Source organism: Taudactylus pleione, unplaced genomic scaffold (genome assembly GCF_031769625.1).
Source record: "Taudactylus pleione unplaced genomic scaffold, aTauple2 ptg000138l, whole genome shotgun sequence".
Classification (NCBI taxonomy): domain Eukaryota; kingdom Metazoa; phylum Chordata; class Amphibia; order Anura; family Myobatrachidae; genus Taudactylus; species Taudactylus pleione.
In genome coordinates, this window is record NW_028284540.1 from 11384119 (window position 1) to 11411147 (window position 27029).

The 27029-nt window shown below is 46.0% G+C and overlaps 1 protein-coding gene across 13 annotated transcripts in view; it reads left to right on the plus strand.

Moving 5' to 3' along the window:
* The window catches only part of CLASP1 (cytoplasmic linker associated protein 1), a 483598-nt gene that overhangs the window by 327967 nt on the left and 128602 nt on the right, over positions 1 to 27029 (plus strand). For all 13 annotated transcript variants that reach the window (XM_088473663.1, XM_088473650.1, XM_088473651.1 and 10 more), the window contains 2 exons: positions 16571 to 16815; positions 23284 to 23347. In XM_088473663.1, the coding sequence (XP_088329789.1) occupies positions 16571 to 16815; positions 23284 to 23347 (309 nt within the window). The remainder of the gene's footprint in view (positions 1 to 16570; positions 16816 to 23283; positions 23348 to 27029) is intronic.

The window sequence follows — 27029 nt, forward strand, 5'->3', positions numbered from 1 at the left end:
TTGGGATCTATTACATCGTAGGATATTCCACCTTATTCCCAACCTCCTGTGATTCTTGGCTCTATTTCTGCAAAGGGTCTGGTCACACCTTAGTTTTTCTAAAAATGTCATGTCTTCAGTATGTTAGCAGTGGCAGCACAGGTTTGTGTCATAAATATGTAATAATAAACAAACAAAGAGGTAAGTCAGTGGTTTATGCAAGAAATTAGTCAATGTTTTGATAGTAATGTTCTAAATTTCTCAAAGCTGTTATGAAAATTAGAGTAAAAGACTTTTATAGTGTTTGCACGCAATGCACCTTGTACAAGCCTTTGGAATCGTGCATTAAGACTGGGGTATATATTTATTTGCATTCTGTTAAACCTCCAGCACTGCAAAATCACAGCTAAGGGTCATGGATTCAGGTGCTAAATGGGTTATACACTTGTCTGTTTGTCTGTCTGTCAAAGGCATTAGAGATACTGGGAATAGCATATGGTAGGAATGCAGCTTGGAAGACATCTTATACACTAATGTCACATATCATGTGTTTTAGCTTTGGTAGTTCAGTGCTATGGCAGTAAATGTGCACTCTCCAAACATGGAAATAGCCTTACTGAGTGGAGACTATGCTGGTGGAGGAAGACCGTATAAGTAGGGGGAGCCTCTTATCCGTAATTGGCAGCAAGACATTTGCCATTTAATTATCTGGCTGACTGCTTTTGGGAATAATAATATATTTAATAGGGAACACCCTAGAGTCTAAGGCAGTGGTTCCCAAACTGTGCTTCGTGGCACCCTGGGATGCCTCAGGATGGTGGTCCAGCACCAAATGAAATTATTTATGGTAAATGTAATGTAAATATGTGGACAAACAGAAGCTCATACCTGTCCACCACCACATAACTGAACCTAAGGATGTGTCAGGTAAGCACAATTTACTTCACTTTACTAGTTGCTAAAAAAAATTCTGAATTCCTCAATAAACAGACTTTCGGCTTAGGGGTGCCATGAAAACAATATTGATAGTCTAGGGCACCGTGATTCAAAAAAGTTTGGGAACCACTGGTCTAAGGGGTAAATTTACTAAAGTGATAGTTTTTAGAAGTAGAGATGTTGCCCATAGCAACCAATCAGATTCTAGCCATTATTAAAAGTGGACAAAAGATAGAAAGCTAATTGTAGGTGCACACATTTGTATACTCAATAAAAAAAAAATACAAAGTTTATTAGGTATGCATTAAAATGAGCAAAATGTTTGTCACCTACAGATGTATTCTCCTACATATATCGTCAATACGCCACGTAGTGCGACATGCCGGACATGAGTGAGTTGCCAGGTTCCGTACATCTCTGCTAGTGTCGTGGGTCCTTTTTTGCGGAAAATGCATCTTAGGTGCGACTAGATTGCATCAGGAGACTTGTATGCAACATTTGTATATCTGTGTGCGACAGAGCCTGTATACGAAGCACAATGGTACTTGGCGTGGAAAAATGCTTCGTCGCTGCATCGTAGCACTTCGTATGCTGGTTCAGAGATTCACATTTGCACACAGATATACAATTACAGTGTCTCCTGGTCCGTCCTAGTCGCATTACATTGCGATTTAGATGGTTCTTCGGGAAAAAAAGGTGCCCGGCACTAGCAGAGACTCATAGAACCTGGTACTTTATGGCGTGACTGCAGCAAAGATGTATGAGGGCACCTGTATCAAGTCAACGGTTAACCAGAGTAATTAAAATATATATTTATTGCCTAAATTTATATTGGCACTATCATATAAAATTAGCAAAATATTAAATAAGACAGTAGAAAGTGAAAAAAAAGCTGTGCTTTGTCCAGTGTAGTGTGATTACAATCAGAGCAAGCATGTTATCTGGGGATATACCCAGCTGTAGCAGCTAGGGGATAACAATTTAGAAAAGTAGGAACAATTATATAATTGTAACATATTACAGTGACCGTTAATTGTGTCAACTTATTGATAATAGGTTGCTACATAGGAAGATGATATAGAACTATATGATATTAGGTTCTCGGCAAATTCTAATATTTGCGGCTTTGTTTGTATCATTTTAGTATGTACATCCACAATGGCCCACTGTTAGTTATCAACATATACTTTATGTATTTGGAAGCAACGAGGTCACACATTGTCATAGTCCCTTTCCAGCACGCACACAAATGTGTCTGTGAGAGAAATAGTGTTGTCAAGATATGGATAGATAGTAAGTGTATCTACTGTATATTGGCGCAAACCAGATTTTTATGGATAAGAAAATTCAGTAGCAGCTTCTTGTTAAATGAAAAAAATTGTATACAGGTTGAGTCTCCCATATGCAAATATTCCGAAATACGAAATATTCTGAAATACAGAATTATTTTGGCATGACTGAGATAATGAAACCTTTGATTTTTGATGGTTCAGTGTGCACAAATTATTAAAAATATTGTATAAAATCACCTTCAGGCTGTTTGTATAAGGTGTATATGAAACATAAATGAATTTCATCTATGTACACAAACTTTGCTTGAGCCACAAAATTGTGTGTATAAGGGGTATATAACACATAAATGCATTGTGTGTGTATATTTGGGTCCCATTCCAAAGATATTTCATTATGATATGCAAATATTCCAAAATACGGAATGTTCAGTTATCCAAAATACCCCTGGTCCCAAGCATTTTGGATATGGGAGACTCAACCTGTATAAGTAGAGGGTATGTGTGTCTACATTTGTGCAAACTAGATACCTGCTGATAAGAATTTCTGTAGCTGTATATAGATATTTTTATCAACAGGTACCCGGTTTGCACCAGTGTAGACACGCATGCCATCTACTTATATAGTCATATTTTTTCATTTAACAAGAGTTGCTACAGATTTTTTTTGGTACTTTACGGACTCATTGCAGAGAGAACCCAAGTGTCCTACACTTATTATCAATCATGGTAATGTCTAAATCCCCTTCACGGAGAGGACCCTGACGTCATCAGCCAGTGTCCAGCGTCATTCCCTACCATCCAAGTGGGCATAGAGGGAGCGTAGCGAGCCACCGAGCCCGAAGCTTGGCGAGCCCGTGAGGGGCCAACTTTCTTCTTTAGGTGGGGACAACTTTCGGTACATGTGTACGTAAAGTACACAAGTACCATTTAAAACATTCATTGGGCTCTCTTTGCAATGAGTCCGTAAAGCACACCAGTACCATTTTTTTTTTTTTATCAGCAGGCATCTGGTTTGCGCCATTATAGATACTAACTATGTATCCTTATAGTCTTTGGTGGTAGGCTAGATAGGACTACCTATATCTAAGGCAGCTACAGCTACATCCACATATATATATATATATATATATATATATATATACATACATACATACATACACACGCATACATACATACACACACACGCACTGTTTCTCTTCCAACATTTTTGACGTCAAAACATAGTTTCGTCATTGCCAACTGAATTGATGGGATGAATATTGGTTCAGTCTACAAAACCTCTTCATTTGTGTATAGATAGTTGCACTGTATTATTATCTTTTATTTATATGGCGCCAAATATTTTCTGCAGCGCCTTGCAAAGTACATAAACAAATAAGTGAACATGAAACTAGTGACTTACAGATCAATACAATGCAGGACAAGAACATGGTTTATGCACATTGCTGCATTAGCGATCATAATATTCAAAATAAGCATCAGGGAGTCAGCAACCAAGTGTTAGGTGCCCTTGTGGGGAGTAAGGGGTAGATGAAAGTTTAACTAAGAAGAAGCACAGGACAGAAGAGGGCCCTGCTCGTGAGAGCTTACATTCTAAATGGGAGGGGTAGAAAAACAGGTTAGGTTAAGAGCTGGAAGGCTATGATGAAGTAGTGGATCTTGAGAGCCTGTTTGCAGTTTTGTGGAGAGTCTGAGAGGGAGAGAATTCCAGACGTAGGGCGCAGCACAGGCAAAATCTTGGAGGCAGTAGTGTGGGGAAGTAATCAGTTGGCAGGAGAGACGGCATGCATTAGTTGAGTGAAGTGGGGGGCAGGAGTGTGAAGGGAGATGTGGCCAGAGATGTAAATGGGAGTATATTGTGTGATGGCTTTGTAAGTGAGTGTAAGAACCTTGAATTTGGTTCGGAAGGGGGAGCCAGTGTAGGGCTTGTAGGAGAGGGGAGGCAGATGTAGAATGTTTGGAGAGGAAGATGAGCCGAGCAGCAGCATTGAGAACACATTGGAGTGGAGAGAGGTGGGAGTCAGGGAGGCCAGATAGGAAGAGGGTAATCCATTCCGGAGATGACCAGTGAGTGAAGGAGGGTTTTAGTAGCATCCAGGGTGAGAGGGGGTCTGATCCTGAAAATATTTTGAGATGGAAGAGTCGAGGATAAACCCAAGACGGTGCGCTTTGGGGCTAGACGAGATAGTTGTGCCGTCAATTGATAATGAAATTGTGGGATTGTTTGTTAAACACTTACCGCTCTGGAGTCCTGCATCGGCGGTACCATCTCTGTACAAATCGCTTGGAAAATGCCCACCGCTGCCATTTTCCCACCATTTTGCGCAGGTGCAGTAGGGAAATCACCGGGAAAATGGCTGCCGCTCTATTTCCCCTGTGCATTTGCAGTAGACTCTGCGTAGCACTAGAGCCTACATTAATGCCTAGAGTCTGCTGCGCTCAGTGTGCTGCCGGCCGCCAGGTTGAGAGGAGGGGATCCCAGACGGAGACTGCACACGGGCCCCCTCCTCTTTTAATATGCACCTGGAAGAGACGCCTTGGGTTGAATACTGGGAGAAGATAAGATTCTTGAAATATGAATGTTTGGCGAGAAAAAGGGCAGCACTGTAGGATGAGAGCATACATTTGAAATGGAGGAAGACTGCTTTAGAGCTCAATTTTCTTCACTGTCACTCGGCGGTTCGTGAATACTTTTGCAGGTATCTGGTGCATTTGGAATGCCAGGGTTGAGGTGTGGATCTGCGTGGCTGAGTAGTGATCGCCAGAGCAACAGAGTCAAGAGCAGAAGTAAGGGAGGCATTGTATAAGGAAGTGGCTTGTTCATGGCATGAGACAGAGAGGATAGGGGAGAGAAGCGAGTCAAGCAAGGAGGAAAAACAAACTGTGTCGATAGCCTCAATGTTGCGCTCCGTTATGGTGGCCTTAGGAGGTAGAGGAAGTGAAGGAGTGAGGGATAAGGTAAAAGAGAGAAGGTGATGGTTAGAGAGGCGGAATGGGGAATTGGAGTAATCAGAAATATCACAACGGTGAGTGAAGACCAGATCAAGTGATTGCCCACTCACATGCAGGGCCGGATTAACAATGGGGCGGATGGAGCTCCAGCTCCAGGCCTCCCATCAAAACAGGCCCACAGAATCTATGTACTGTGCTGCTGTACACAGGAAAACTTTTTTCCTGCTACAGCAGGCTGCCAGTGCCCCCCCAGAGGCAACACCCCCTCAGTCATTAGACACCGCCCCCTATATCGTGTGCAGCGACGCCCCCCCCTTCACGCCTCCACCACCTGCGGAGGTTCAAACAAAGGGGGTAGAGCTGTCAGACTGCAGCTCATCACGGACATCCCCGATGAGCTCCGATGCCATTATGAAGACAGTATTCAGTCTTATGACAGGCATGCATGCACAGCCCAGCTGTGAGCCATGACATTCAGGTTCCAGGGTTCCAGATCTTCCAGCTCACTTAATTGCAGACTGACGTCATACTACTGCGCTGCCAGTGCACACTCTGCAGAGGAAGGAGCATGTTAGAAGAGAGGAACTAGTAGGCAAAGTGGAGATCAGGTACTGTACTCAGCGTGAAGCAAATGGGGGGGTGTGCAGAATACTATAAAATGATCCTTTCTACTTCAGGGTCCATAGGGTATCCACAGGATACCTTGGGGTATAGGTGTGACGTCAGTCGCAGGGCACCAAAGAGTTAAGCTTTCAGCCTCCCAGGATGCACTAGGTCCCCCTCCTATACCCCGCCCCCGGGCCAAGGCACCTCAGTTTAGTTTGGTGCCCGGCCGGAGTCGGGTGCACCTGTTGGAGTGGGGGCTAGAAGAGCCCCTGAAGCTTTTTCTTCATGCAGCTGTGGCTGCACATCTGGATGAACAGCATGGACAGTCAGTCCTGACGTCCATGCTGTCTTCCCTACACCCCGCCGGTACCAGAACGCCGGTACTGATCCGGGGATGCTGGTGGGCGTCTGGGGTCACAGCTAGCGGTGACCCCAGATGCTCCGGACCATGGCCGGATTCAAGGGGGACAGAGGTAAGCAGCGGGGTCCCGCGGTGGGTCCCCGCTGATCACATGGTCCTAAGTCCCCAGGCAGGGGGCTCCCTGGGGACTGGCTGCAGCGTGGAGCCAGGCGACCAACCTGCGCTTCCACTACCCCCTGGGACAGCGGACCGCAGCAGAGCGGTAGCGCTGCGGCGTCCCAGGGGTTAAATGCATGCCAGGGGAGCGCGCCTTCCCTGTCTCACAGCCGGCGCCTCCCCCGCTGCACACAGCCCTCTCTGCACTGTGCTGACTGGTCCTGTGTCAGCGCTCCTCCCCCAGGCCAGCTTCTCTCTGCTCCTCGGCGGCCATCTTCTCTGCAACGCATGGTGAACGCTGCTGGAAGGAAGCATCGTGGTCTGGGTCCCCCCGCATACCTCTCCTCCGCTGTGGCTCAGGTCTGTGTATGCAGCGCTGTGTCCTACCAGGCCCTGTGTCTGTGTAGTTGAGTGATCAGCGCTGTTACAATGCAGAGAAATAACAATTCCTGCACTATGTGACTGTGCTAGCGCTGCCTGTAACTTTTCTTCTCTAAACTGTCAGCTTTATTACTGTCCCTGTTCTTTCTGCTAAAGCCCTTGCGGTGCGGTGCTGCAGGGTGGTCTCTCGCCTATTTAATACTTAATTTGTGAGAGAGGTCACATACGTGGTGCCATAATGTCTGAAAGTGATTTTCCCCTCCGGCTACAGTGTACCACGTGCAAAGTACCGTTAGCGGAGGGGGAGGGTAGCGCGGAGGGCCTTTGCCGGCAGTGTTTGTCCATGGCGCGGCCTATTACGGTTACAGCACCGGTACAGGAGCCGCCCTGGGCTTGTTTCGCTCAGGCGTTAACAGCTTTAGTGGGCCAGTTAGCTCCGCAGCCCGCGTTTACTCCGATGGGTTTGTCCCAGCAGTCTGTGGTGTCGTCACCCATGCAGGGGTTCCCACGACAATTGGTGGTACCCCACAGTCTCCCTATTTCCCCGCTCCCGGGTTCTCAGGAGCCAGCGTGGGTTAACTCCCTGACGAGTTCTGTACAGCACTTGTCGGATGTGTTGCAAGGGGAGTCTGTGATGCGGCCTCATAAAAGGCCGGTGGCGTCTCTGTCCGCTCCTTATGAGGATGACGAAGGGACGTCTGATGAAGGGGAGATTCTGGATCCTTACGATCAGGAACCTTTCCATACTAAGGACGCTGATGCTAAGTCCAAAGTATATATTCCTGGACTTATTCGGGCGGTCCGCACAGCCTTGGTGATTGAGGACGAAGTTCCCCCAGCGGCTAAATCTAAGTATGCCTTTTTCAAAGATGTGAAGGGCGATGCCACAGTCTTTCCTCTTTCGGGTCAGTTGGTGGACCATTTAGAGGAGGCGTGGAAACAACCTGGCAAAAGATACCAGCCGCAGAGACGCCTGGCGGTGGCTTATCCGTTCGCGGATAATTATTTTGCTAAGTGTGAATCCCCTCCACAGGTGGATTCTCACGTGACCCGTCTTGTCCGTAGTGCCACATTGCCGATGCCATCCATGTCCTCCCTTAAGGATGCTACGGACCGCAAGGTAGAAATCTGCCTGAAGTCCGCTTATTCCCTTGCAGGGGGGGCAGCACGGCCGGCTATGGCCATTTGCTGGGTTGCCAGAGCGATGGAGCGCTGGGCGGATTCATTAGAGGCTTCTTTTGAATCCGACTGTCCGGCCGAACAGGCGGAGTTGATTGGCAATCTCCGTGATTCGGCCACCTACATCAACGAGGCGGCTCTAGACATTAGTACTCTGGTGTCTAGAATTTCTTCAGCAGCGGTAGCTGCTCGTCGCACCTTGTGGCTGCGATCCTGGAAGGCGGACGCAGATCCAAGAAAGGTCTGGAAGCGTTGCCGTTTACCGGAGAAGTTCTCTTCGGTCCGGATCTGGATAAGATTGTGGCCACGCTGGCGGCAGCCAAATCTGCTTGTCTCCCGTCGGCCGCTGCTCCTTCTGGTTCTGGACCATCGTCCTTTCGGTCATCTAGGGCCCAGGGCAGGCCCAAACCACAGTCGTTTCCTCGACAGGCTGGCCCTAAGAAATCGGTAAGCCCCGGAAACAGGCATGGAGTACCAGACGTCCGGCCCCCAAGCCAGATGACAAGCCTGCGGCCTGACGGTCCGGGTCTCCCCTTGGGGGATCCCAGGGTGGGAGGCCGCCTGCTGCAGTTCTCCCGGTGTTGGTCGTTCACTACGACAGACACTTGGGTTCTGGAGGTGGTCTCTCACGGGTACGCCCTCTCCTTCCGGCACAGACCCCCGGCTCGATTCTTCACCACGGGTCTACCATCAGACCGGAACAAGGCTACGGAGCTGCGGAAGGTATTGCACACTATGCTCCAGGCTGGAGTTATAGTGCCTGTTCCATTCTCCCAGAGGGGCCAGGGTTTCTATTCAAATCTATTTTTGGTACAGAAACCCAATGGGTCATATCGTCCGATTCTCAACCTCAAAGCACTCAACAAGTCTTTGCGGGTCCCGAAGTTTCGGATGGAGACCCTACGGTCCATCATTCTGGCGCTGGAACCTGGGGACTACATGGTGTCATTGGACATACAGGACGCTATGGCGGTCATGGCGGCTTCTCTGCGGCTGCAAGGAGTCCGCATGTTGCCGTACTTGGACGACCTGTTATTGGTGGCAGGATCTCCAGAGCTCCTGTTACACCACTTGGACCTGACCATTGCACTGCTGCAACGGCACGGCTGGCTAATCAACTGGCAGAAGTCCACTCTAATCCCGTCTCGGAGGATTCTGCATCTTGGAGCCTTATTGGACTCGGGACAGCAAAGGATCTTCGTGACGGAGGACAAGATCTCTGCTTTACAGTCAAGGGTGCGCAGTTGTCTGCACAGCCGCCGGGTGTCCTTACACTCGGCGATGAGGTTACTGGGCTCCATGGTGTCGGTGTTCGACATGGTGGAATACGCCCAGTTTCACTCCAGACCTCTGCAGCACCTGATCCTGTCCAAGTGGAACGGGCTGCCTCAGTCTCTGAAGTTCCAGACGATTGTGCTCACCCCGGAGGTTCGCCTGTCCCTTGCGTGGTGGTTAAAGACGACCCACCTCAACAAGGGACGTCCGTTCTGGGTTCCAAATTGGGTCCTGTTGACAACGGACGCCAGTCTTCGGGGCTGGGGAGCAGTTTCGGGTCCACACTTGTTCCAGGGCAGGTGGACACCGACAGAAGCGGAGCTTCCAATAAATATCTTGGAACTCCGTGCGGTCTTCAATGCTCTCCTGCAGGCACAGCGGTTTCTCCAGGGTCACCCGGTGCAGGTCCAGTCGGACAATGCTACCACCGTGGCCTACATAAACAGGCAAGGAGGAACTCGCAGTCGGGCGGCTCTCGTAGAGGTCTCTCGGATCCTGGTTTGGGCGGAGCGCAATCTTCCGGCCATATCAGCGGTCTTCATCCCGGGAGTGCTAAATTGGGAGGCGGACTTTCTAAGTCGCCAGGACGTTCATCCAGGGGAATGGTCCCTGCACCCGGACGTTTTTCAACTACTGGTGGACAGGTGGGGTCTTCCAGAAATCGACCTCATGGCGTCCCGGCACAACAACAAGTTGCCGGTGTACGGGTCTCGCACAAGAGACGAAGGGGCGTCTCTGGTGGATGCTCTGTCCGTCCGGTGGACGTTCAGGTTCGCATACCTGTTCCCTCCGGTCTCCCTTCTTCCACGGGTAATCCGGAAATTCAAACAGGAAGGAGGGACGCTCCTGTTGATAGCTCCCGCGTGGCCCAGACGGCACTGGTTCTCAGACCTTCAGGGTCTGTCCGTGGACAGTCCTCTGCGGTTGCCGCTACGACCGGACCTTCTGTCTCAGGGTCCTTGTCTTCACCCGGACCTGACTCGGCTGTCTTTGGCGGCGTGGCTGTTGAGACGGCCATGCTGAGGTCCTGGGGGTTTTCCAGCTCTGTGGTGCGTACCATGTTACGAGCTCGGAAACCGTCTTCCGCGAGGATATACCATCGCGTGTGGCATACGTTCTTCCAGTGGTGTCGACCGAGAGGTTATGCACCGCGGGAGTTTCGTCTGTCTCGGATTCTCGCCTTCCTGCAAGCGGGACTAGATCATGGGCTTCGCCTTGCTTCTTTGAAGGTACAGGTTTCGGCCCTATCTGTCTGGTTTCACCGTAGGATTGCTACAATCCCGGATGTGCGCACCTTTATGCAAGGTGTTCTCCGTATTCAGCCGCCCTTTGTTCCACCTGTGGCGCCTTGGGATTTGGCTGTGGTCCTGAGGGCTCTCCAAGGACCGCCGTTTGAACCACTGGGCTCAGTGGATATTAAATGGCTAACAGCTAAGACTGTTTTCCTTCTGGCCGTTGCTTCAGCCAGACGTGTTTCTGAGTTAGGGGCTCTTTCTTGTAGACCCCCTTTCTTGGTTTTTCATGGGAACAGGGCAGTGCTCCGCACTCGGCCCGAGTTTCTTCCCAAAGTTGTTTCCCAGTTTCATGTTAACGAGGAAATAGTTGTTCCGGCCTTTAACTCACCGGGTCTTTCCGTGGGTGAGGCCTCTTTGGATGTTGTGCGGGCCTTAAGGACTTATGTTGACCGCACTTCTTTGTTTAGGAAGTCGGACGCTTTGTTGTCCTCTATGGCTTCTGTAAAAAGGGTTGGCGTGCTTCAAAGCAAACTTTGGCAGCCTGGATCCGTATGGCTATTTCTGAAGCTTATCTTCATGAAGGCCTACCGGTCCCTCCTTCTCTGAAGGCTCATTCCACTAGGTCTGTGGGTCCTTCGTGGGCAGCTCGACGTGGTGCCTCGGCAGTTAAAACAGATCTGCAAGGCTGCTACGTGGTCTTCTGTCCATACCTTCGTGAGGTATTACAGGTTTGACACCTTCGCCTCTCAGGATGCTTCCTTCGGGCGGCGGATTCTCCTTTCTGCACAGGAGCGTCCCCACCCTTAAAGGATACTGCTTTGGGACATCCCCAAGGTATCCTGTGGATACCCTATGGACCCTGAAGTAGAAAATATGAGATATGGTAAGAACTTACCCTTGTTATCTCTATTTCTACGAAGTCCATAGGGTTCCACAGGACTCCCGCCCTGTCGCACCTGTGCTGCAGATGGGCTTTGCTCTGGTCACCGGTTTTCCGTCTCCCTCTGGTGAGAATGTGATTCTTGTATGTGTCCAGATCTTTGTTCTCTCTCTTCCTTCTCCTCCTCCGGCCTATGGCTTGGTAACTAACTGAGGTGCCTTGGCCCGGGGGCGGGGTATAGGAGGGGGACCTAGTGCATCCTGGGAGGCTGAAAGCTTAACTCTTTGGTGCCCTGCGACTGACGTCACACCTATACCCCAAGGTATCCTGTGGAACCCTATGGACTTCGTAGAAATAGAGATACCAAGGGTAAGTTCTTACCATATCTCATATTTTTTTTATACAGTACATAAATGCACCTGAATTTGAGAATTCCATGTAATATGATCAGTATAAACCTGAGCTGGTTAATTTCAAGACATTCTGTACTGCTGGCTATCACTCATCACCTCAGGATACAATGATAAAATCAGTTTTAGGATATCTATTTTATGGGTTTTTATCTGTAATATATATACACTGTATATATTTTGTGGCCATTGCTTGATTGATGCTATTTGTACCTGCACTCCTTCCTGTATATTGTTTATCCGGGTAAGGTTTAGAACATTGGGTACACTAACATTAATAAATTATTTATATATATATATAATATATATATATATATATATATATATATATATAAAATCGCTGTATATGTGGCACTTATGGGCTGATTCTGATTTGCAGTTCCATGGAGTGTCTTTAGACCATTGGTGCACAATCGGATGCATTATCTTGCACCCCATGGCAGGTGCAGTTTCGCTCTCCGAGTATGGCCTCCTATGTGAGCAGGATGCAGCCACTTACAGCGTTACGCCAGCAACTGCTTAGTCACCCCCCCTGTAACTTCCCAGGAATACCACTGAACTCTGTTACTGGGATGCATGCATTGAATTAAAACATTGGGCAACTGTGTGTGGAATCGACACTATTTTGCTCACACTATGGTGTCTAGAACTAATATCTTCTCAGTATAACTATTAATAAGGTACGTTCTCTCTCTCTCTCTCTCTCTCTCTCTTTCTCTCTCTCTCTCTCTCTCTCTCTCTCTCTCTCTCTATATATGAGAGAGATGTCACATCATGATCCATGCGCTACTTAATAGAGACAAATTTACTTCATCACTATGCGCCATTTTTCTTTTTTTTGTCATGGGAAGTCACGTTAACAAGGAGTGTTTCCCTTTGTGTGTGTGTGTGTGTGTGTGTATATAAAAGTAGGACGGCACTCAGTGAGACTTCACAGCTAAGCAATAAACCACAACACAACTTTGCTTCCTTGTCAGCGTTTCAGTGTTGAACCACTTTTATCAAGACATGTGCCATCCTACTTTGTATACTACACACTGTGCTTCTCGTGGAAGGGCACCGGAGCATTGCCTGCATATGCACTAGCCCAGTGGTTCTCAAACTCGGCCCTCAGGACCCTACACAGGTCACGTTTTCCAGGTCACCCAGCAGGTGCACAGGTGTACTCATTACTCACTGACACATTTTAGAAGATCCACAGGTGGTTATAATTATTGCACTTTTGATTTTGTGAAGAGACCTGGAAAACATGCACTGTGTGGGGGGTCCTGAGGACCGAGTTTGAGAACCTGTGCACTAGCCCATACCCCATGTGCAGATAACACTTTCACCGATACTGGTTACGCCTCCACATCACTAGGTACACCCCCACGGCGATAGTTACAGCTCTTGCAATGGCACACAATAGGCCCTTAATGAATTTCAGCTCCAGGCCCATGTGGACCTTAATCTGGCACTGCTCACATGGGAAAGTGAGGAGGTCCATTGGGAGAGACCAAATAAAGATGTGAGGGTAAGGAGTTTAGAGGCAGAAGATTCTGTGGGGATATCAATTGGAATATTAAAGTCACCTAGAATAATGGAGGGAAGATCTGATGAGAGAAAGTGAGGGAGCCAGGAAGTGAAGTTGTCAAGGAATTTGGAGGGAGGGCCAGGGGGACGGTAAATTACAGCTACTCGATGTACTGGTTGGAAGAGGCATATAGGATGAACCTCAAATGTGGAGAATGTAAGGGATGGTCTAGTTGGTAGGCGACCCCAGGCCGAGCGTTGTGAGAGAAGGTGCAGCCCCCAGAGGGGAGAGCTGCAGGAGAAGTGGTGTCAGAGAGTGAAATTCAGGCTTCAGTAATGGCTATGAGATGCAGGGATTTGGAGATGAAAAGATCATAGGTTGAGTCCAGTTTATTACAGATCTGGCATTCCATTAATTAGTATGTAGTATATTATCTGTGTATGGTTTTATTATAGGCTTTATACAACCAAACATATTTTGTGTAGTCTATTGCCTGGTGACATCTCATACCTGGTCCAGGCATTGGTTTAAGTGGTCAGTGTTCTGTTACTGCTTAGTAACAATGTACATACCCTTTCCACTAATTCTCTTACAAGTGAACTTTACTCTATTTTTTACTCTAAATTGATTCTATATTGTGCAATATTTCATTCTTATGACTCCGGGACTGAGCAGAGATGAATGGTACGACCCTTATGTAAATTATTCTGAAATCTGTTTGCCCTAAAAAGAGCATAAAACACAAATATTTTAGTGTCTGTCATGTGCTGCTCAAGCATAATTGATATTTGGTGTACATATCACTTTGTGATAACATCAGACAAGTCACGTATCTTCATTATATCCTCAAACACTGATGCCTGCCAGTGAGTTTAACCTGCTTTTCCTGCTTATTCAGCACACTTCTGTTTAAAGAAATATCACTATTTGCCTTGTGTCAGGGTTAGGCAGTTTCTGTATATTGTGTCCTCCTAACTAACCTGCCTTTCTGTGTTCTTGCTTCTGCCGTACTGGGCATTGTTTTAGTCTGTACAAGTTATGATGCTGGTTTGTGTTCATTTGGTAAACCACCAATCAAAAAGGTGATTCTATAAAAAAAAAAAATATATATAGATATCAGTGCATTACAGCTCTCCAGTAGTAGCCAGCTGGACATTCAGCATTCTCAAGGCGCATATCCACTACACAATATAAAAAATAAATAATTTTTTTTTTTTTTAGTTTTCACTCCTATATGCCAATAGTCCAAAACTGCAAATCATTTATTTATTATTCTTGTTTTTTTTACTACTATTAAAAAATGTCAGACATCTTTAAATCATGGCGGACAGTGATGTTCATGTATATAGGTTTTAACGCAAATTCAGGTATCTCAGGGCTAGAAGGTGTTTAGAGGCTTGTCACAAAAACCATTATTATCCACAAACTTTGGGTGGCATTTCTGATTACCTTATCTCATTGTTCACTTTCCAAACTGGTATTGTTTCACCTTGAAAAGTCATCTCACTAATATTTGTGTTTGGTTTAGCCCCTTTTTAAATCATTATACTATAATCAATGTGAACCAAAAATGTAGCCCAAAGTTTGGTGAGAATAATGTTTTTTGTCCATACTTCCTCCCAGTCCTGAGAGATTTGCGTAAAACACCTACAAACCGGAAAATCACTGTCCACCATGATTTCAAGTTGGCTGCCATTTCTAAAAGGAAGCGAGTAAAAGAAAAATACTTGTGTTATTGAACTATTGACCATATAGAGATAAGTGACAAAAAAATATATTTTTTTAATGATCCAGCAACCTGTGTTGAACAACTTCATCTGGATTTACCCTCCTGCAGCATGAGAGAGGAGCGCAGTCAGGTTGCTTGACAAGTGTTAAGGGTTTATTCATGTTTTGTGTCATTATTCTGTAAAATTCCTTTAGTTTTTTGCAGAATTATTATTTACAAATAATGCTGAGGCAATGTTGGGTCCATACTGCTGTGCAGTGTGGTCGTGAAAGGACAAATATTATGCAGCCGCTTATTTATATGTACAGCGCAAGTTTTCTTTTCATCAGCCATGTTTTGTTTCATGTGCCAGAATATACAGTTTGAATATATTAAAACCCTGCACACTGAAAGTTATGGACCAGAAACATCTGGTGTAAGCCATCAAAGAATAGAAATAAATTAGTTTTTACAAAGAAGTCCTAAAATACTGTTTGCTTTGCTGAGCTATTATTATTTTCTCTATAAACGTAAAATACATGTTACTTTCTATAAATAAGCTGCTAATAATGATTACAAATATGTATGTAAAAGTTAAATTAAAATTACCAGACATTATGTGTATTTGAGATGGGTAGATTTTTTTGGCAGTAAAGCTGGGTACACACTGAACAGATATATAGTGTTCCCGCTAGGCTGTTTTAGCGGGGCACGGCGCCCTGCCCTCCTTCTGGAGGGCAAAAAGCACCCTGCCCTCCAGGAGGAGGGTAAAAAGCGCCCTGCCCTAACAGCCTGCGGGAGCCGTTCTCACCCGCGGGACGCAGTGTCCCGCGGGTGGACAAACATGCGGTGACCCGGTCACCGCCGGGGAATATGCGCCCGGCGTCTATTCTCCCTTTCTGCAGCGCTTGGGGGCTGCCCGGCATGTCCGTAAGCGCCGGGCATGCCCCCAAGTATGCCGAAAAGGGGGACGCGTCTTATAGACACGCCCCTTTTAGTAACCACGCCCCCTTTCGGACGCACAACATCGCCCTCTCTAGCTCCGGCGCCCTGCCTGCCGCCGGAGCTAGAGGGAACACTAGATATATATATATCTATATATATATAGATATATATATAAAATAACAGATGATGGTCGTTAATACACACTGAACAACCATCATCTGTCTCTAGCCTTGGGCCCCACTCGCCTGGGGGGTGCGTCCTGCCCCATCCCCGCGGCTTCCGCTGCAAGTGTACGGGCGGTCGGTACACACTTCCCGATGGACAGATATATCTGTACATAAATCTGCCATCGGCTGTGCAGCAGAGCTGACTGATATGTCTGCGATCTACGTCGTTCACAGAGATATCGCTGGTACACACTGGCCAACGGGCACCTGATATATTGGCCGATAAATTGATTGGCCAATATATCTGTCAGTGTGTACCCAGCTGGGACACTAAAGTATGTCTGAGCTGATAACACAAAACAGTTTACACACTGTTGTATAGGAATGTAAATACAATGTTAAATACTTTAATAACTCAACAGACGCTGCCTTATTTAAGTATAGATTTGGAGATATTAGTGGTTTTCTTTATTTGATTGGACTCTCCCTTGCTGCTGGGAAGTTGAATGAATTTGAATACTGGAGCTTCGTGTCCGTACGAGTGAATAATACTTGGGAATAGTTTTTTGTTGCTAACATTAGCTCTTGTCCTCAGAAAAAGCCAGTGAGAAGACGCTACGAGCCTTATGGAATGTATTCTGATGATGACGCGAACAGTGACGCCTCTAGCGCATGCTCAGAAAGGTCTTATGGCTCAAGAAATGGTGGAATTCCGCACTACCTGCGTCAGACCGAGGATGTTGCAGAGGTCCTTAATCATTGCGCTAGCTCCAATTGGTCAGAAAGGAAAGAGGGACTGATTGGGTTGCAGAACCTGCTCAAGAGTCAGAGGACACTCAGGTAAAGTATATTTATCAATCTATATCTCATGTCAACATAACATCACTATGCATAGATAGGTGTAATAAGGAGAGATACTATACTAATTCTATTTATCTGCAATGGTAAATACATAAGATAACTTTAGTTTAGCGAAACTACATTTAGACACACATGATTTACACGTACTAAAGATGCAAATAAGTTTTAGTGGACTTCTAAGAGATTGAAGACAGAATTTGTAGTTTTGCTTTTAGATCTTGTTAGTGCTTTAAGTGTAACCCTACTGGCAAGTGTTGCTACATGCAGGCTGACTGTGTCAACCAGATTCTAGGGCAAGTTGCTGTGCTTGGTTGGAATCATGGCTTTATTTGATGCCAATGGTCATGTATATGTAGACTTTTTTTTTTAGGCTGAGATTTAGTAAATAAAGAGATCTGTATTTTTGAAGTGCATTTAGGGAAGATATTCTTACCTTTTTTATTTCTTTATCAGGGTACATAGGCTCCACAGGGAGACCGTTGGGGTATCGCTGGATCTGGATCCCGGGCACCACGCAGTTAAAAGCTTTGCTCTCATGATGCACTGGAACCATCCTCCTCTATATCCTGCCCCCGAACCAGAGGCACCACAGTTCTAGTTGGTGCCCGGTCGGAATCAGGTCACTGTTTTGCGCATGGGGGCTGATTAGCCTGCCGCAAATCTGTATTTATTTTGAGTTATTATTTTTTTTTACTTTGACTCTTTAGAGCGGGCAGCAGCAAACTGTCCATAGGACGCCTGCGTTGCCGCTCCGTCACCCGCCGGCTTCGAGATGCCAGTACAGATCTGGGGATCTCGGCAGGACACCGGGGTCTGTGCTAGCCAGGCCCTGCGGGACTCCCTGGACTGCTGCCAGACGTATGGGGACATGTGAGAGCGGATCACCACTTCCTGCCCCCAATACCCTGCACTTCCACTAGACCACCAGGGACTTGAAGTTGGTAGCAGGAACCAGCGTCCCGGGTATTAATTGCCGGCCAGGGGAGGTAGCCTTCCCTGTTTAGCGGCTCCTCCCCTCAGCTCAGCACGCCTTTCCGCTAAGGTCTGGCTTTGCTGAGCTGCTCTCCTCCTACAGCCACGCCCCCTCTGAGGTATCCGGCGGCCGTTTTCTCTTGGTGCATCGCAGATCTCTCCGGGCAGCGTGCGGACCTGTCCTCCTGTATACCTCTCCCCTGGGGTTAGTGTATACAGCACTATAGCCTTCCCAGACCCTGAATCTGGGCAGTTGATTGTATTTTCAATTTGCAGTAGGTGATTTCTATCTGCATTGTATGTGACTTATGCTAGCGCTGACTGTCTGTGTCTTTTTTCCGATTCTGTCCGTTTATATCTATCCCTATCCCTTTCTACAGCCCTAACAGGTGTATTTGTGGAGGTTCTCTAATCTCACAAATATAGACTCGAGTTTTTGTGAGGTCTGTCACATACAGTTGTGTGCTGCACAGTGCCATATTGTTGGGCCAGTGACTTTCATACTTTGTGAGTGTCTAGTATCGCTCTTCCTGATTTCTCAATATATATATTGTCAGACATGTCTGACGAGGAGGTCGAGCGCACTGCTGCATCCACTCTGCTCTCCTGCAGGCTCTGTGTTGCAGGGGTGGGAAAGGAAGATTTATCTCAGGATGGGTTATGTGTGATGTGCTATCAGTTGCCTGACCCCTCAAATCCCCCAACAACAGGACAGGATTCCCCTTGGGCATTTTTTTTCTCAGGTGCTGGCCTCCATTGCGGGTCGCCTGACAGTCCCGGCCGTTTTACCCCATATGGTGTTACCCCAACAAGCCATCCTTCCCTATCAGGGTAACCCGCAGTTGTTGCAGTCTACTACTGTGCCACAGACTGTCACTCCCTACCAGGGGTTACCGCACTATATGCAATCCCCTCCGGTACCACAACAGTCTGGCATTCCCTTCCAGGGTCTTACCAAGCTGTACAACCACCATGGGTGGATGTTTTATCTAGTTCAGTTCAGAGTTTGGCAGCTTCGTCTACGGCCTTTCAGACTGCATCTAAACGCCCTGTGTTGTCGTCCCAGTCTACGCAGGACACAGATGTGTCATCGGATGATGGGGAAGTGGCTGAGGCGTCTGATTCTGATTCCCCTTCATAGGAGGTGGAGCCTAAATCAAATATTAATATTCTCGCATTGGTATGGGCGGACCGATCCACACTAGATATAGCTAGATATAGATCTAAATTGAGGGTATTTGGATTTAGGGGCAAATAAATCCCAAAACCCTCAATTTAAACAGGTAAAGGTTCCTGCCCCTAAATCCAAATACCCTCAATTTAAACAGGTAAAGGTGAATTCAGCAGTTTTCCCTCTCTCTGACCAGTTGATAGTCCACATGGCGGAGGCCTGGCAATCACCTGGTAAGAGGTATCAACCGCAATAGCGTTTGGCCTCATGCTATCCGTTCCCTGAGGGTCACTGCAAGAAGTGGGAATCACCACCTGCGGTAGATTCTCATGTTACTCGTCTGATTAAAAGTACTATGCTGCCAATGCTGTCCTTTTATTTTTCTCTGAAGGATTCTACAGATAGGAAGGTGGAGACTTGCCTGAAATCGATCTACTCTCTCTCGGGAGCCGTGGCCTGTCCGTCCATGGCTATTTCATGGGTGGCCAAGGCAATAAAGAGCTGGGTGATGGTCCTGGAGGACAAGGACACCTTTCTCAAGGCGGTTCCTGAAGCTCAAATTTCTTTAATGGGCCACATGAGGGATGCGACTGCTTATATTGGTGAGGCTGCTTTGCATGCCAGTCTACTGACCTCCAGAGTCTTGGCCGCAGCCGTGTCTGCTCGGCGCTCCCTGTTACGCTCCTGGAGGGCAGACATTGATTCCAAAAAGGGCCTGGAGGCCCTGCCCTTCAATGGAGAGATATTGTTTGACCCAGACCTGGACAAAATTGTACAAGCACTAGCAAAAATCTAAGTCCGCTTTTCTGCCATCAGCGTCTGCGCCTTCAATGGAACCTCTTCCTTAGCCTAAGAAACAGGGCTGGAGTGCCAGACGCCCTACTTCCTCAGCCTGATGGCACGGGCCTCCCTCTGGGGGATCTCCGAGTGGGAGGCCGACTTCTTTAGTTCGCCCAGCGCTGGTGTCACACCACCAAGAATGCTTGGGTAAAAGAAGTGGTCTCTCAAGGGTACGCCCTTTCATTCCGTCGAAGGCCTCTCCACCAGTTTTTCTGCACAAGCCCTCTGCTGGACAAGAACAAGATCTTGCAGATCCAGGAGGCCATAGAGTCCTTGCTGAAAGCAAGGGTCATTGTACAAGTTCCACTGTCTCAGCGCGGGACTAGTTACTATTCTACTCTGTTTCTGGTTCAAAAGCCGAATGGCCTATCCTCAACCTAAAATCTCTGAACAAGTTCCTCAGGGTGCCCAGGTTCAGGATGGAAACTTTACAATCCATCATACTGGCTATGGAACCTGGGCTTACATGGTATCACTGGACATTCAGGATGCATACCTACATGTCCCAATAATGTCTTCCCACCAGCATTATCTGCGGTTTGCTATACTGCAACAACACTTTCAGTTTCGAGTGCTGCCCTTTGGCTTCTCCACAGCTCCGAGGGATTTCCCAAAATTATGGCCATCATGGCAGCGCACCTACGGAGTCAGGGTATACGACTCCTGCTGTACCTAGACGACCTCCTTTTGCTGTCGGGCTCTCCAGAGGTACTTCAGCAACACCTGCACCTGACGATCGCATGTCTATAAGCGCACGGGTGGCTGATCATTTGCAAAAAGTCCTCCCTAATTCCCTCACAGAGGATGATTCATTTGGGAGCCTTTCTGGATTCTTATCAGCAGAGATTTTTTCTAACTCCAGAAAAGATCTCTCTGCAACTGCGAGTGCGCAGATTTCGGGTTCGGTACACTCGGCAATGCAGGTTCTAGGATCCATGGTGTCCACATACGACATGGTGGAATATGCCCATTCCATTCAAGGCCCCTGCAGGGGCTGATACTATTCAAGTGGAACGGGTTACACCACCGGATAAGGACTCAGACGCTGGTGCTTTCTCCGGAGGTGTGCCTGTCTCTGTCTTGGTGGCTACAAACAACTCATCTTACCAAGGGTCGCCCTTTTTGGATCCCGGACTGGGTACTTCTGACAACGGACGCCAGTCTCCGGGGTTGGGGCGCAGTAACTGGCCCGCACTCATTTCAGGGCCGTTGGACAGCGAACGAAGCAATCCTTCCAATCGACATATTGGAACTTCGGGCTGTGTACAGGGCCCTCATGATGACAAGACACGTTCTTCATGGAAAAGCCGTGCAGGTTCAGTCCGACAACGCCATCACGGTGGCTTACATCCACCATCAAGGAGGAACTCTGAGCCGGGCAGCAATGACAGAAGTGTCCTGCATCCTGACTTGGGCAGAGTGTCACCTCCCGGCAGTGTTCATTCCGGGAGTCCTCAATTGGTAAGCGAACTTCAGCTGTCAGAACATGCATCCAGGGGAATGGTCTCTTCAAGAGGTGTTTCAACTCCTAGTGGACAAATGGGGTCTCCCAGAGGTGGACCTCATGGCCTCCCATCACAATCACAAGTTGCCAGTGTATGGGTCCAGAACAAGAGATGCCGAAGCAAGCTTAGTGGACGCTCTGTCAGTGAAATGGACCTTCCAGTTTGTGTACCTATTTCCTCCAGTATCTCTGCTTCTTTGGGTTCTTCGGAAGTTCAAACAGGATGAAGGCAGGGTCCTGCTGGTGGCTCCAGCTTGGCACAGACGTCACTGGTACTCAGATCTGCGGAGTCTTTCCATCGACACTCCGTTCCTGCTACCTCAGCGTCCGGACTTGTTGTATCAGGGTTCTTGCCTTTACCCAGACCTGGATCGTCTGTCTTTGACGGCGTGGCTCTTGAGACATCCATCCTAAGGTCCAGGGGATTCTCTAGCTGCTTCGAGCGTGTAAACCTGCCTCAGCCAGGATATATTAGAGTGTGTCATACTTATTTCCAGTAGTGTCGCACAAGGGATTACGAAGTGTTTCCAGAATACTAGCAACCCTTCAAGCTGGTTTGGACATCGGCCTACACCTGGCCTCGTTGAACTGTCAGTGTGGTTCCAGCGAAGGATAGCTCCGCTCCCGGATATCCACACCTTTTTTCAGGGAGTTCTCCGGATTCATCGTCCCTGTGGCTTCTTGGGATTTGACGGTAGTTCTCCGGGCCCTCCAGGGTCCTCCATTTGAACCACTAGATTCAGTGGAAATTAAGTGCTTAACCACTAAGACTCTTTTTCTGCTGGCAAATGCATCTGCCAGGAGGGTGTCAGAATTGGGGGCACTCTCCTGTTGTCCTCCCTTTCTGATATTTCACAAGGACAGGGCTGTGCTTCGCACTCGCCCTGAGTTTCTTCCTAAGGTGGTTTCCAATTTCCACATTAATCAGGAGATTATAGTACCGGCCTTTCAGTCACCTGACCTCTCGGCAGGTGAGGCCTCCTTTGGATGTGGTCCGTGCTCTCAGAATTTATGTGGACTAGACAAGTTCCCTTCGGAAATCAGACTCCTTATTTGCGCTCTATGGAGTTCACAAGAAGGGATGGCCAGCCAACAAGCAAACAGAGGTACTACTCTATAGCGCGAAACCCATAACTATTTTTAACAAGCAAACATTGGCTAGATGGCTTTGTATGACTATCAGAGGCTTACAGACAGACAGGCCTGCCTGTTCCGACTTCTGTTACCGCTCATTCTACTCGGTCTGTGGGCCCCTCGTGGGCAGCTCGACGTGATGCCTCAGCTGTTCAGCTTTGTAAGGCGGCCACATGGTGGTCTATCCAGACCTTTCTAAGGTTCTATGCATTTCATTCCTTCGCCTCTCAGGATGCTTCCTTTGGGCGCCGGATTCTCCTCTCATCGCAGGAGCGTCCCCACCCTTGAAATGGACTGCTTTGAGACATCTCCAAGGTCTCCCTGTGGAGCCTATGGCCCCTGAAGAAGAAAATGAGTTATGGTAAGAACTTACCTTTTGTTAACTCTTTTTTTCGAAGTCCATAGGGTGATTCTCGAGTACTCCAGTTTTCCTTCTCTTTTTTTTTACCTCCTCTGGCCTTTGGCTAATTACGAACTGAGGTGCCTCTGGCTCGGGGGCGGGGTATAGAGGAGGATGGTTCCAGTGCATCCTGGGAGCAAAGCTTTTAACTGCGTGGTGCCTGGGATCCAGATCCAGCTATACCCCAAGGTCTCCCTGTGGACCCTATGGACTTTGAAGAAAGAGAGTTAACAAAAGTAAGTTCTTACCATAACTAATTTTTATTACTCTATATACAGAATTGCATATTTATTTCTCATTCCCACTTATTTCCTCTTTATTAAAGGATTGCAATACCTAATTTATTAGTAGTTTTGTAGTAAACTATAATAACATGAACAGCGAACGTAGTTTAGCATCTTGTAACTTATGTGTGTTTATTTGCAGCCGCGTGGAGCTTAAAAGGCTGTGTGAGATTTTCACTCGGATGTTTGCTGATCCACACAGCAAGGTACATGTATTTAAATAAACATTGCTCTATAACAGTGTTTCTCAAACTCTGTCCTCCTGATAATCTAACAATGCTTATTTTCAAGGTATCCCCAGTAATAATTAATACCACCTGTAGGTCTAGTGTGTTCCAACTAGATGACCTGGAAAACATGCACTGTTAAAGTTCCATGAGGACGGGCTTTGAAAAACACCGCTTTATAATGCTCACCTGTGGAGATGTATAGATTTAATGTAAAACATAGCATTTTAAATGCGCGTGTGTGTGTATATATATATATTTGTGTGTATGTACACATATATAGATATATATGTGTGTATGTATATATAGATATATATATATATATAGATAGATATACAGTCAGGTGCATAAATATTGGGACATTGACAGAATTTTCATATTTTGGCCTCTATTCACAACCACAATGGCTTTGAAATGAAACAAACAAGATGTGCTTTAACTGCAGACTTTCAGATATAATTTGAGGGTACTTACATCCAAATCAGGTGAACGGTGTAGGAATTACAACAGTTTCTATATATGCCTCACACTTTTTAAGGGGCCAAAAGTAATGGGGCAAACTAAACAATCCTAAATCTAACTTTCACTTTTTAATACTTTGTTGCAAATCCTTTGCAGGCAATTACAGCCTGAAGTCTGGAACGCATAGACATCACCAGACGCTAGGTTTCATCCCTGGTGATGGTCTGCCAGGCCTCTACTGCAAATGTCTTCAGTTCCTGCTTGTTCTTGGGGCATTTTCCCTTCAGTTTTGTCTTCATCAAGTGAAATGCATGCTCAATCGGATTCAGGTCAGGGGATTGACTTGGCCATTGCATAACATTCCACTTTTTAGCCTTAAAAAACTCTTTGGTTGCTTTTGCAGTATGCTTCGTGTCATTGTCCATCTGCACTGTGAAGCGCCGTCCAATGAGTTCTGAAGCATTTGACTGAATATGAGCATATAATATTGCCCGAAACACTTCAGAATTCATTCTGCTGCTTTTGTCAGCAGTCACATCAATAAATGCAAGGGAACCAGTTCCATTGGCAGCCATACATGCCTACGCCATGACACTACCACCACCATGCTTCACTGATGAGGTGGTATGTTTTGGATCATAAGCAGTTCCTTTCCTTCTCCATACTCTTCTCTTCCCATCACTCTATTACAAGTTGATCTTTGTCTCATCTGTCAATAGGATGTTGTTTCAGAACTGTAATGGCTTTTTTAGATGTTGTTTGGCAAACTCTAATCTGGTCTTCCTGTTTTTGAGGCTCACCAATGGTTTACATCTTGTGGTGAACCCTCTATATTCACTCTTGTGAAGTCTTCTCTTGATTGTTGACTTTGACACATATATACCTACCTCCTGGAGAGTGTTCTTGATTTGGCCAACTGTTGTGAAGGGGTTTTTCTTCACCAGGGAAATATTTCTTCTGTCATCCACCACAGTTGTTTTCCGTGGTCTGCCGGGTCTTTTGGTGTTGCTGAGCTCTCCGGTGCGTTTTCTTTTTAAGAATGTTCCAAACAGTTGATTTGGCCACACCTAATGTTTTTGCTATCTCTCTGATGGGTTTGTTTTGATTTTTCAGCCTAATGATGGCTTGCTTCACTGATAGTGACAGCTCTTTGGATCTCATATTGAGAGTCGACAGCAAGTGATTCCAAATGCAAATGTCGCACCTAGAATCAACTCCAGACCTTTTACCTGCTTAATTGATAATGAAATAACGAGGGAATAGCCCACACCTGTCCATGAAATAGCTTTTGAGTTGATAGTCCCATTACTTTTGGCCCCTTGAAAAGTGGGAGGCACATATTGAAACTGTTGTAATTCCTACACCATTCACCTGATTTAGATGTAATTACCCTCAAATTAAATCTGAAAGTCTGCAGTTAAAGCACATCTTGTTTGTTTCATTTCAAAGCCATTGTGGTGGTGAATAGAGGCCAAAATATGAAAATTCTGTCAATGTCCCAATATTTATGCACCTAACTGTATATATACACACATGTATATGGTCTTAGCAACTTGCGTACTCGTGTTAAAATATATAATAAGGTTATATGTGTAAGGGTGATTCTGTGCAATACATATATACCACAAAGAAAAAAAGGTGTTTGTGCAAAACCAATATATCATAAAATAAATTTGTATTTTAATTCAAATAAAGCAAACAACATATAACAATCAGGTAATAGTGAGACTCCATGTGCTCATAAAGCTGTACCACTGACACTCAGGTTTGAGTGGTCCCCTGTGCAAAATCTGAAACAGTAAAGTGCAATGTGCTATAAATATTGTAAATATCATAGACTTCCCTTCTATATACTAGATAAATATAAGGTAAAACATATACTGATAGAAGAATAAAAAGCAATTGATATAATAGGCACAGGAGAATTAATATTGAGTGTTCCAAAAACACTTTAAAAGGATTTAAAAAATATTAAATGAAGGTTTCTAAAAAGCGCAATAAATCATTCAGGTGCTTATCTTAGTAGTTAATTTAGGCAAGAGGCAGGGAAGTCTGATATTTACAATATTTATAGCACATTGCACTTTACTGTATGCAGATTTTGCACAGGGGACCACTCAAACCTGAGTGTCAGTGGTACAGCTTTTTGAGGCTCACTATTACCTGATTGTTATATGTTGTTTGCTTTATGTGAATTAAAATACAAATTTATTTTATGATATATTGGTTTTGCACAAACACATTTTTTTCTTTGTGGTATATATATATTGCACAGAATCACACTTACACATATAACCTCATTATATATTTTAACGTGAGTCGCTAATGGTGCATACACACGATCAGATTTTTCCTTCAGATATGAACGATAACGATTTAAAAATCGTTCAGTCGTTCATATCTGAAGGAAAATCGTTCATATCTGACATGCCTGAACGATGGACGATCAACGATGCGCGTTCCCGTTTGTCAGATAACGATATCTGACATCTGATGGGTTTGCAGCCAGACTTGGACGATTCCATTCATTTTCATGCAGTCAAAAATCGTTCAATCGTTCAAATCTTTCAAATCGTTCAAAACTTTGGTAAAATCGTTCAAATCGTTTAATCGTTCAATCGTTCATCTGACAAATCTGATAAGTCTGACAAATCTGACCGTGTGTATGCTCCATAAGACCTTATACATACCTTCAATAAGGAGCATACCCAATGCTCCACCACGTGGTCCAGCTGACACCCTATATTTACAGGGAGAACGTACCAATTACTTTTACCTGAAATTTCCTACTCACCTCCTATCTATATATATATATATATATATCTCCAAGTAGAAAAATCACACACACTTAAAAAAAGACATCTAGGTGCTGTATTCACATATAAAATAAATGCAGTATACTCAAGTCCTGTCAAGGACAAGAAAGAGACCAGCGCACCAACTCAAATATGCAAAGAGGTTGTAATGTCATAACATCATAAAAATGGCCATGCTCTAGGGCTGCGATTATGGTCAGCAGGCTAAATGCTAAGTATTCAGCATATACTGCTTCCTGCTAAGTGATCCATTGCTTGCCAATTGTATCTACTCTTATTGAGCATGGCCATTTTTATGATGTTATGACATCACAACCTTTTTGCATATTTGAGTTGTTGTGCTGGTCTCTTTCTTGTCCTTGACCGGACTTGAGTATAATATT